At 40.1% G+C, this 12,263-nt stretch overlaps 1 protein-coding gene across 1 annotated transcript in view; it reads right to left on the bottom strand.

The window, feature by feature from the left end:
* The window catches only part of LOC311226789 (multiple PDZ domain protein-like), a gene marked incomplete at its 3' end in the record, with an annotated part of 241,582 nt that overhangs the window by 36,496 nt on the left and 192,823 nt on the right, over positions 1-12,263 (bottom strand). Inside the window, exons 30-31 of the mRNA XM_084312194.1 lie at positions 9,563-9,759; positions 7,403-7,494 (exon numbers count right to left, since the gene is read on the bottom strand). Coding sequence (XP_084168320.1) covers positions 7,403-7,494; positions 9,563-9,759 — 289 coding nt within the window. The remainder of the gene's footprint in view (positions 1-7,402; positions 7,495-9,562; positions 9,760-12,263) is intronic.

Here is a 12,263-nt window from a genome sequence, read left to right as displayed (position 1 = left end):
ATTTTTCATTTTAGTCTTAGTCAGTTTTAGTCTCGATTTTGTCTTTTTTGTTTTAGTCTAGATTTAGTCAGGGGAAAAAGCTTCGTTGACGACCAAATTTAGTCATAATTTTCGTTGACAAAATTAACACTGCGTGAGAGGAAGATATAACTATCCCCAGGCCATCAGGATGCTCAATGACAATTAACACTATGTAACAAACCATCAACACACACTCACAGCACACACACCCACACGTACACACTCACTTTAAATGGACAACTCATTGTACAGTAGCACCCACTTTACACCCTTTTAGACACTAACACACTTTATATTTATTGGCAACTCATTGCACATAGCCAAGCCTTGCACCTTACCTTACCACCACAAGGTGGCACCACAAGCTACCTCATCCCATTTACCTCATCCCATTTATATTGTATTGTATAAACTACTCTGTTTTTGTATACAGTATTGTAACTACTCTGCATTGTATATTGTACATATGTATATTGACATTTTTTGTCTTGTTTACACTTGTTAAGTACTTGACTTTCTATTTTATACTTATTATACTTTTTATAATTATCTATTTTTACCTAGCACACTCTCAGGAGGAAAAGTATATTTCATACAAAAGTATCCTGTATTTCTGTATGACAACTAATAAATAAATTTGAACTTGAAACTTGAACTTGAACTTGTTTGTGTGTAGATATGAGAGAGAGGAAGATGTAACGTGTTTGTTTGTAGATATGAGAGAGAGGAAGATGTAACGTATTTGTTTGTAGATATGAGAGATAGGAAGAGATAACGTGTTTGTTTGTGTGTAGATATGTGAGATAGGAAGAGATAACGTGTTTGTTTGTGTGTAGATATGTGAGAGAGGAAGAAATAACGTGTTTGTTTGTGTGTAGATATGTGAGAGAGGAAGAGATAACGTGTTTGTTTGTGTGTAGATATGAGAGATAGGAAGAGATAACGTGTTTGTTTGTGTGTAGATATGTGAGATAGGAAGAGATAACGTGTTTGTTTGTGTGTAGATATGAGAGATAGGAAGAGATAACGTGTTTGTTTGTGTGTAGATATGTGAGAGAGGAAGAAATAACGTGTTTGTTTGTGTGTAGATATGTGAGAGAGGAAGAGATAACGTGTTTGTTTGTGTGTAGATATGAGAGAGAGGAAGAGATAACGTGTTTGTTTGTGTGTAGATATGAGAGAGAGGAAGATATAACGTGTTTGTTTGTGTGTAGATATGAGAGAGAGGAAGAGATAACGTGTTTGTTTGTAGATATGAGAGAGAGGAAGAGATAACGTGTTTGTTTGTGTGTAGATATGAGAGAGAGGAAGAGGTAACGTGTTTGTTTGTAGATATGTGAGAGAGGAAGAGATAACGTGTTTGTTTGTGTGTAGATATGAGAGAGAGGAAGATGTAACGTGTTTGTTTGTAGATATGACAGAGAGGAAGATGTAACGTGTTTGTTTGTAGATATGAGAGAGAGGCAGATGTAACGTGTTTGTTTGTAGATATGAGAGAGAGAGGAGTGATAACGTGTTTGTTTGTGTGTAGATATGAGAGAGAGGAAGATGTAACGTGTTTGTTTGTAGATATGAGAGAGAGGCAGATGTAACGTGTTTGTTTGTAGATATGACAGAGAGTGAGATATAACGTGTTTGTTTGTAGATATGAGAGAGAGGCAGATGTAACGTGTTTGTTTGTAGATATGACAGAGAGGAAGATGTAACGTGTTTGTTTGTAGATATGAGAGAGAGGCAGATGTAACGTGTTTGTTTGTAGATATGAGAGAGAGAGGAGTGATAACGTGTTTGTTTGTGTGTAGATATGAGAGAGAGGAAGATGTAACGTGTTTGTTTGTAGATATGAGAGAGAGGCAGATGTAACGTGTTTGTTTGTAGATATGAGAGATAGGAAGATGTAACGTGTTTGTTTGTAGATATGACAGAGAGTGAGATATAACGTGTTTGTTTGTAGATATGAGAGAGAGGCAGATGTAACGTGTTTGTTTGTAGATATGAGAGAGAGGAAGAGGTAACGTGTTTGTTTGTGTGTAGATATGTGAGAGAGGAAGAGATAACGTGTTTGTTTGTGTGTAGATATGACAGAGAGGAAGATGTAACGTGTTTGTTTGTAGATATGAGAGAGAGGAAGAGATAACGTGTTTGTTTGTGTGTAGATATGAGAGAGAGGAAGAGATAATGTGTTTGTTTGTGTGTAGATATGAGAGAGAGGAAGAGATAACGTGTTTGTTTGTGTGTAGATATGAGAGAGAGGAAGATATAACGTGTTTGTTTGTGTGTAGATATGTGAGAGAGGAAGAGATAACGTGTTTGTTTGTGTGTAGATATGAGAGAGAGGAAGATATAACGTGTTTGTTTGTGTGTAGATATGTGAGAGAGGAAGAGATAACGTGTTTGTTTGTGTGTAGATATGTGAGAGAGGAAGAGATAACGTGTTTGTTTGTGTGTAGATATGTGAGAGAGGAAGAGATAACGTGTTTGTTTGTTTGTAGATATGAGAGAGAGGAAGAGATAACGTGTTTGTTTGTGTGTAGATATGAGAGAGAGGAATAAATAATGGTTGGAATCCCGTGTTTTCTCCGCTAGGATACCCCTTTGTTGCTAATCTAAGATCCACCCATCATCCACGTCACATACAAGTTTCAAGTTTGTTAAAAAATACATGTACTTTACGGTGAAATGCTTCGTTCTGTATGAGCCCCTGAGAGTGTGCTTCATACAGTAAAAAAGTAAGTAAAAAATTAAGTAAAAATGTATCTAAGTATCTAAGTATCTATCTACATACAGTATAAGTGTCTACTTAAAGGGAACTGAACACCATTGAATATGATGGTTTACACATCACTACTGTAAGTGGTGGAGAGAGTCACTGAATATAAATATCTTGTTGTGTGACTCGATGAGAAATTTACAACAACCAGTTTCCCTTTGATTAGTAGGAAGAGAGTTGTCGAAGCAGTTTTCTTATCAGTCCTAGACTATGGTGAGGTAATCTATAGACATGCTGCAGCCTCAGCCCTTAAATCCCTGGACTCTGTCCATCACTCTGCCCTCAGATTCATCACTAATGACAGATACGACAATCATCACTGTGTCCTTTATGAGAAGGTTGGTTAGTCCTCACTGATGGAGAGGCACAACAAACACTGGTATTTGTTAATTTTTAAGGTCCTTATTGGTAAGCTACCTCCTTATACTACATAATTATTGGTAAGCTACCTCCTCATACTACATCATTATTGGTAAGCTACCTCCTTATACTACATCTGTCATGGTCCCAGCCGCCTGTATCAGTTGCGCAACCGTTTCCATTTCCGCGACAGGCACGTGACGCGCGTGGCACGCCCCCGAGGCAGCCCCAGCGGCAAGCGCGCTACGGCTGGAGTTCACTTCGCCTTTCACATCGCTGCCGTTGGCGAAAGCAGGATGAGAGAGCGTAGATTTCGCTCTGTATCATTTAATCATTTATCATTTAACATTTGAAAGGCATACATTGTTGTCATACAGAAGTACAGAATACTTTTATCCAAAATGCTTCTTACTGTTACACTGTTAGAGACTGTGCTAGACAAATTAATGACTAATTCGGTCAGAAATAACGTAACTAATAACGTTAGTAAGCACTGCTTATATGCTTATTATGTCTGCGGGGTACAGTAAACGTTTCTCCCGGTACATTCTGAAGAACACACCGCTGTATGTTGGAGAACCAGCGGTCTTCCGCTCCTCCTCACTCGAGTGAGAGCAAAGCCGTGCACAGCTCAGCCCTGTGTGAGACGCGAGGAGGAGATGGGAGTCCTTCCAATCGGAATATGTTGTTTCTTTACACATATGTTGGATTATGAATATGTCTTTATAGCTATGCTGCCAGGCTGGTCCGCGACCCTCCGTGCTGCGATCACCAGCGGGGAGAATATGCTCACGCGAGCGGCATCACACAGGGCTGAGCTGTGCACGGCTTTGCTCTCACTCGAGTGAGGAGGAGCGGAAGACCGCTGGTTCTCCAACATACAGCGGTGTGTTCTTCAGAATGTACCGGGAGAAACGTTTACTGTACCCCGCAGACATAATAAGCATATAAGCAGTGCTTACTAACGTTATTAGTTACGTTATTTCTGACCGAATTAGTCATTCATTTGTCTAGCACAGTCTCTAACAGTGTAACAGTAAGAAGCATTTTGGATAAAAGTATTCTGTACTTCTGTATGACAACAATGTATGCCTTTCAAATGTTAAATGATAAATGATTAAATGATACACAGCGAAATCTACGCTCTCTCATCCTGCTTTCGCCAACGGCAGCGATGTGAAAGGCGAAGTGAACTCCAGCCGTAGCGCGCTTGCCGCTGGGGCTGCCACGGGGGCGTGCCACGTGCGTCACGTGCCTGTCGCGGCCAATCAGGCCTACCCCGGAAATGGAAATGGTTGCGGAACTGATACAGTTCCCAGCCAGGGACCCTACCTGAACAATATGAACAGTGGTTTTCTGCCGCCCTCTGGTGGCCAAACGCAGCAGCTCCAGTTACTGAACCTCCTAGGTTTGCTGAATAATATTAATACTGTGATTAATGCTGTGTTTCCTCTATGCATGTTGTGTTTCCCCGTTTTACCTTGTGTTTAAAAGGTTTATCTTTTCATATGTTTCCATTAAGGTTTCCTTTACATATGTTTCCTGAAAGGTTTATCCTTTACATTTGTTTCCAGTAGGGGTTTGTCTCTTTATATATGTTTCTAGTGTGTTTATCATTTAAGGGTTATCTCTTTATATATGTTTCCAGTGTGGAGATTATCTCCTTACATATATTTTTCTAGTGTGGAGATATTCCCTTTACATATATGTTTATAGTGTGAGATTTCCTTTTACTAATATTTTGTGTTAACCTGTCTTGGCCATGCCTGGCCTTAAGCCAGCTGGCACTCATTAGCAATCACAGGCAGTGCTGCCCGTTTCTCACATTCATTGTTGCGCCATTGTTTTGTCATTGTTTTGTCTACAGTTGTGTTCGGTCACTCACATACTCACCTTTGTCACCTGTATTTCCCAGTGAGTCCGTTCCTTTCTTAGTCCATATTTTTCCAGCACTGCTGAGTATTGTTTTCGGGTTTTACAGTTCGCTTTTGTTTGTTACCGTTTTGACATGTATCCTTGTTGCAACTGTTAATAGTAAAAGCCCGTTCATCTTCATCCCGTCGTCTCTGCCTCTACTCTCTCTGCTCGTGTTCTGCACTTGGGGTCTCCTCACCTATTCCCACACCGAACCCTCACAGAATCATTATTGGTAAGTGACCTCCTTATACTACATCACTATTGGTAAGCTACCTCCTTATACTACATCATTATTGGTAAGCTACCTCCTTATGCTACATAATTATTGGTAAGCTACCTCCTTATACTACATAATTATTGGTAAGCTGCCTCCTTATACTACATCATTATTGGTAAGCTACCTCCTTATACTACATCATTATTGGTAAGCTACCTCCTTATACTACATCATTATTGGTAAGATACTTCCATATACAGTACTACATAATTATTGGTAAGCTGCCTCCTTATACATCATTATTGGTAAGATACTTCCATATAGGCCTACAGTACTACATAATTATAGGTAAGCTACCTCCGTATACTACATCATTATTGGTAAGATACTTCCATATACAGTACTACATAATTATTGGTAAGCTACCTCCTTATACTACATCATTATTGGTAAGCTACCTCCTTATACTACATCATTATTGGTACGCTGCCTCCTTATACTACATCATTATTGGTAAGATACTTCCCTATACAGTACTACATGATTATTGGTAAGCTGCCTCCTTATACTACATCATTATTGGTAAGATACTTCCATATACAGTACTACATAATTATAGGTAAGCTACCTCCGTATACTACATAATTATTGGTAAGCTACCTCCTTATACTACATCATTATTGGTAAGCTACCTCCTTATACTACATAATTATTGGTAAGCTACCTCTTTATACTACATCATTATTGGTAAGATACTTCCATATACTAAATCATTATTGGCAAGCTACCTCCTTATACTACATCATTATTGGATTGGAATTTTGGAACCCGTTCTAGTGACTAGCTGGTCCTTAACCCTTTCACTACCACACTACCAAAGGTAGAGGCTATAATGTAAACGACACAAATGTAAAACTGTGCCTTGCTTGAAGAAATATATTTTTTTTTATGCGTAGGTTCCTTGAGCTTGCTCTAATTTTGGAAGAACCGCCTTCTCTTTTAGTGCTCCATAATCTTGGAACACCCTTCAATGCACTTTAAAGTCGGATACTCTTCCAACCTTTGGACAATTTATGGCTTTGATTGATAACCATTCTATGTCACTTTGTAATTGCTTTTAGTCCGTGTTTTCTGTTTTTATCTTATTTTATCTTGATTTTATCGTGCTGATTACTTGTTTTTATCTTATTTTATCTTGATTTTATCATGCTGATTACTTGTTTTTATCTTATTCTTATCTCTTTTAGTTGTTTACTCAACATCACTGTAAATTAGGAAAACCTTGAATGAAATGTCTGTTTTGTTGCTGTTTTCTCCACCATGTTTAAACAGGGTGCTACTCTTCTGTAGTGGAGCTTTAATTACAGGTAAAATCTGTAAGGCCGTCAAACAGCGACCTGGTATTGTACTTTGTTTACATTACCTTTGTCTTGGTCTGGTGTGTGAGTTGAGATGCGTGGGGATAGAGGATGACTTGCAGTATAATATGTTACTATAAAACTAGGGATGTTCGATATTGGCTTTTTTACCGATACCGATATAGTCCACCTCTTAATTTCCGATACCGATATCAACCCCCCAAAAACTGAATAATTTCAGGTAATTAACATTACATATCTCTTGTCGTGGAATTAACACAACATTATGCATACTTTTGACAATAAATTAAATCAGAATTTGTTCTTACTTGCTTGCCTGGGTAAATAAAGGTTAAATAAATGTAAAAAAATAAATAATAATAAACCTTTTTCCAAAAAAAAAAAAATAGCGATACCGATAATTTCCGATATCACATTTTAATGCCAATATCGGTAGGCCGATAATATCGGATATCCCTATATAAAACGATATATATTATAGCTATATATTGTATAATATATCTACCAAATTATAACTATATAGTAACTTATTTATATTTATATTCTCCTATACCCAATCAACTTCAACCCGCACATACCAAATGCAATACCAAAACGTTTGTCTAGAGGTCACTGTTTGACATCATTACAGATTCTACCTTTAACTAAAATATTGTTTTATAACAATGTCATTAGAGGTTATCAGTAGTAGATGTCAGCATCGTATGTTATTAGTATTATTATAAGTATTCTCCATACCTGACAAAGATGATTCTGACTTTGGAAGGGCTGCTCTTGATGGTGGAGGATGCATTCTGGTGGCTGTGGCCATGGAGAATCTGCCCATTGATCTGATAGGTCACAAGAACAAACAGCATTATCGTCCTGGTTACGGTAGCCATGGAGAATCTGCCTATGGATCTGATAGGTCAAAAGAACAAACAGCGTTATTGTTATGGTTACAGTAGCCATGGAGAATCTACCTACTGATCTGATAGTACAAAAGAACAAACAGCGTTATTGCACTCTTTGACACAAATAAGCACTGATAACAAGGCCACTGACAACATCGAAAAAGCAAACCACATTGTTATGTTTTTGATGATATGGCATTAGGTGATTTCTGGTATTTTGAATTTTTGGATACAGACAGTTATTCTGTACATCATGCTAGAAATTCATGGATCTAGTGAAATTTAGAAGGACACAAATTATGTTTAAAGCAAGAAACAATTAACTTCCTGGTGACCTTCAAAACATGTTCAAGGATATAGAGGGAAGGACTTAAGAAGGAAAGGTCATAACAGCCCTGTACTATGTGTGTTTCCGTCTGTGGAATGGATTAGAGGAATACGTTTTTGTTACTCAGCTCATAGAGTTGTACGCTTCCTGCTGACTTGTCGTACAGAACTTGTGAGTCGCTTTGGATAAAAGTGTGCAGCTAAATGACAAAATGTAAATGTAAATGTAATGAAGAGATCAAGCAAACTAACAGCTTGTCACATTTTAAATACAAATATAATAAAATAAATTTAGAGAAATACAGAAATGAAGAGAGTTAATTAAATAGTTGATTCTGATTCAATGATGAAACTGTTTGCAAGGGTACTGCATTTTGTGATGACGTACATATGATGTCAATATTTATTATTGATTCCTTTTTTAATTATCTTTTTCCACCTTTCTTTTTCCGTTTTTTTCCCCTCCCAATGTTAGTCGTTATGCCAATTCCCAATCCCCTTCCTGGTCGTTGCGCACTCTACCCCCTACCGTCGGTCTCGGAGGGCGGAGACTATCACATGCTTCCTCCGACACATGTGTACCCAGCCCACTTCTTTTCACCTGGCAGCGCGGACTCTCACTGGGAGAGTGTAATGTGTGGAAGGTCACACTACCTCCCTCCAGATCCTTCCCTCGCTGTGCAGGCGCCCCACCGAACTATAGGAGTCGCTGTTTACAACGACCCGGACCCACCCACCGGCTTCCCTCCCGCTGACTCTGCCAATCGAGCCAGTATGACGGCTGGCCAAGCCGGAGGCAACGCTGACAGCCGGATGCGATACCAGTGTCTCTCGCGTTGGTGACGAATGCTTAGTCCGCTGCACCACCCAGCCGCCCTTATTATTGATTCCTAAGATATTTTTACTTTATCTAATATGACACTTGATGAAGGGACATGCCATGATACGCTTTTGGCTTCTTCCTGCTCCTTCTCAACACACGCTCCTTCTCTTTTGTTTTGTTTTCTGATGGAGATTGTTTGATTAATCTTTTATGTTTGCTGTTTTATCTTTTACTTTTCATTATGATCGTTTAATGTGGAACATTAGACAAAGACAAAAAAGAAAGAAAAAGAAGAAGAAAGAAAGAAAGAAAGAAAGAAAGAAAGAAAGAAAGAAAGAAAGAAAGAAAGAAAGAAAGAAAGAAAGAAAGAAAGAAAGAAAGAAAGAAAGAAAAGAAATGAAAAGAAAGAAAGAAAATAAATGAAAAGAAAGAAAGAAAGAAAGAAAGAAAGAAAGAAAGAAAGAAAGAAAGAAAGAAAGAAAGAAAGAAAGAAAGAAAGAAAGAAAGAAAGAAAGAAAATAAATGAAAAGAAAGAAAGAAAGAAAATAAATGAAAAGAAAGAAAGAAAGAAAGAAAGAAATTAAAAGAAAGAAAAAAAGAAAGATAGAAAGAGGAAAATAAATGAAAAGAAAGAAAGAAAAGAAAAGAAAAGAAAAGAAAAGAAAAAAATGAAAAGAAAAGAAAAGAAAGAAAAGAAATGAAAAGAAAGAAAAAAAAAAGAAAGAAAGAAAGAAAGAAAGAAAGAAAGAAAGAAAGAAAGAAAGAAAGAAAGAAAGAAAGAAAGAAAGAAAGAAAGAAAGAAAGAAAGCAGCCCTGTCTACAGAACACCCACTTGGGCCCAGACGACCCGCTCACCTCCAGCAGTTCGTCTCCGACCACCATGCGTCCGTCGCGTCCCGCCGCCCCGCTGGGCTCGATGCCCACCACGAACACACTCATGCGGGAGCGGTCCCTGTTCCCAGCCAGGCTGATGCCCAGCCCCGACCTGCCCTTCTCCAGCTCGATGTCATGGAGCACCCCGGGGAGGCTGCCGTACCGCTGGACGATGCTCTCTGGGAGGAGGAGGAGAGGGAGGAGAGGGAGGAGGAGGAGGAGGAGGAGAGGGAGGAGGAGGAGAGAGAGGAAGAGGAGAGGGAGGAAGAGGAGGAGGAGAGGGATGAAGAAGAGGAGGATGAGAGGGAGGAAGAGGAGAGAGAGGAAGAGAAGAGGGAGGAAGAGGAGGAGGAGAGGGATGAAGAAGAGGAGCAGGAGGAGGATGATGAGGAAGATGAGGAGGAGGAGGATATAGAGGAGGAGGAGGAGGAGGAGGAGGAGGAGGAGGAGGAGGAGGAAGAGGAGGATGAGAAGGAGGAAGAGGAGGATGAGGTGGAGGAGAATGAGGACGAGGAGGAGGAGAGGGATGAGGAGGAAGAGAAGGATGAGGGGGATGAGGTGGAGGGGGAAGAGGAGGAGGAGAGGGAGGAGGCGGAAGAGGAAGACGAGGAAAGGGAGGATGAGGAAGATGAGGATAATGAGGAAGAGGGAGGAGGAGAGGAAGAAGAGGAGGAGGAGGAGATAAAGGGTAAATATAAGAGAAGGTTTGTCTGTCATCTTCATCTCCACCTCTCTCTCTCTCTCTCTCTCTCTCTCTCTCTCTCCCTCCCTCTTCATCTCTGTGTCTGTCAGACAGTCCTGTAGCCTCTCTCTCTGGGCTTCATGCCACATCGTCATCTCCACCACTAACCTCCCTGGTCCTCATCAATCTACTCCCCACAGGACACACACACACACACACACACACCCGCACACACCAGTACACACTCACGTACACACTCACGTACACACACACACACACACACACACACACACACACACACACACACACACACACACACACACACACATGCCTGCACACACAAGTACACACTTACATACACACAGACACATATGCCTGTACGCACAAGTAGTACAGTACACACTCACATACACACCCACACTTGGCCTGTATATCAGGGATAGATCCACTACAAGGCAAAAGCTGATCAACAAAATTTGTTATATGAGGTGGCCCTCTGGTGGACGTTAGGTGGAAGTGCATGCTAACTAAGAGAGGGCCATAGTAACGGGCTCCTTGGCATACGCTGTGTTACTGCCTTTGATCCCACAGTGAAACCTGATGACGAAGGGAAACCGAGCTTTCGCAGTTACAGCGCCAAAACTCTGGAACAAGCTCCCGCTAACCATCAAATCGGCAAGCACTCTACGGACGATGACCACGAGCTATGAGACTGCCAGATATATTGATAGATAGATAGATAGATAGATAGATAGATAGATAGATAGATAGATAGATAGATAGATAGATAGATAGATAGATAGATAGATAGATAGATAGATAGATAGATAGATAGATAGATAGATAGATAGATAGATAGATAGATAGATTCTGAGAAATGGTGGTGGCAGAATTGTCACGGCTGTCCCTAATTCTGACCCTGTTCTGACCTCATTCTGATCCCGTTCTGTCATCATTCTGACCCTGTTCTGACCCCGTTCTGACCCTGTTCTGACCTCATTCTGACCCTGTTCTGTCCCTGTTCTGACCTCATTCTGAACCCGTTCTGTATTCATTCTGACCCCGTTCTGACCTCATTCTGACCCTGTTCTGTCCTCATTCTGACCCTGTTCTGACCCCGTTCTGACCTCATTCTGAACCCGTTCTGTATTCATTCTGACCCTGTTCTGACCCTGTTCTGACCTCATTCTGAACCCGTTCTGACCTCATTCTGAACCCGTTCTGACCTCATTCTGACCCTGTTCTGACCTCATTCTGACCCTGTTCTGTCCTCATTCTGACCCTGTTCTGACCCCGTTCTGACCTCATTCTGAAGATAGATAGATAGATAGATAGATAGATAGATAGATAGATAGATAGATAGATAGATAGATAGATAGATAGATAGATAGATAGATAGATAGATAGATAGATAGATAGATAGATAGATAGATAGATAGATAGATAGATAGATAGATAGATAGATAGATAGATAGATAGATAGATAGATAGATAGATAGATAGATAGATAGATAGATAGATAGATTTGTCTTGGTGCCACGTACAGTACAGACAATGTTAAAAACATACAATATAAAAACACAAGAATACAATATAAAAAGAGTTTTACACAAACAATTAAAAAGAAAAAAATGCTACAATACCTAAAATAAATTGCTCAGTGTACCAGTTTTAACGTGCATATTGCCTTAAAGTGCATGTTGGCTGGTGCTAGCCCTTGTTGTGCAAAGTGCCTGTACATTTGTACTCGAGTTCAGGTGACGGACAGCCTCGGGATATGTACTGTTTTTAAAACGGGATGTCCTGCACCTGAGACGTTGGAGTCTTCTGCCAGAGGGAAGGGGGTTAAAGAGGTCGTAAGCAGGGTGAGACGGGTCCCTGATCACCTTTTCCCCTTTCCGCCGGATTTGTGTGGCATAAATGGAGGCCACAGAGGGGAGCTCACAGCCGATGATTTTTGACGCTGTGCGTACAGTACGTTCTAAATGTCCCCTATCATGG

This window comes from Notolepis coatsorum (assembly GCF_963971535.1).
Source record: "Notolepis coatsorum genome assembly, chromosome: 4".
Taxonomy (NCBI): domain Eukaryota; kingdom Metazoa; phylum Chordata; class Actinopteri; order Aulopiformes; family Paralepididae; genus Notolepis; species Notolepis coatsorum.
The sequence above is the reverse complement of the archived record's forward strand: the minus strand, read 5'-3'. Positions and strand labels throughout refer to the sequence as shown.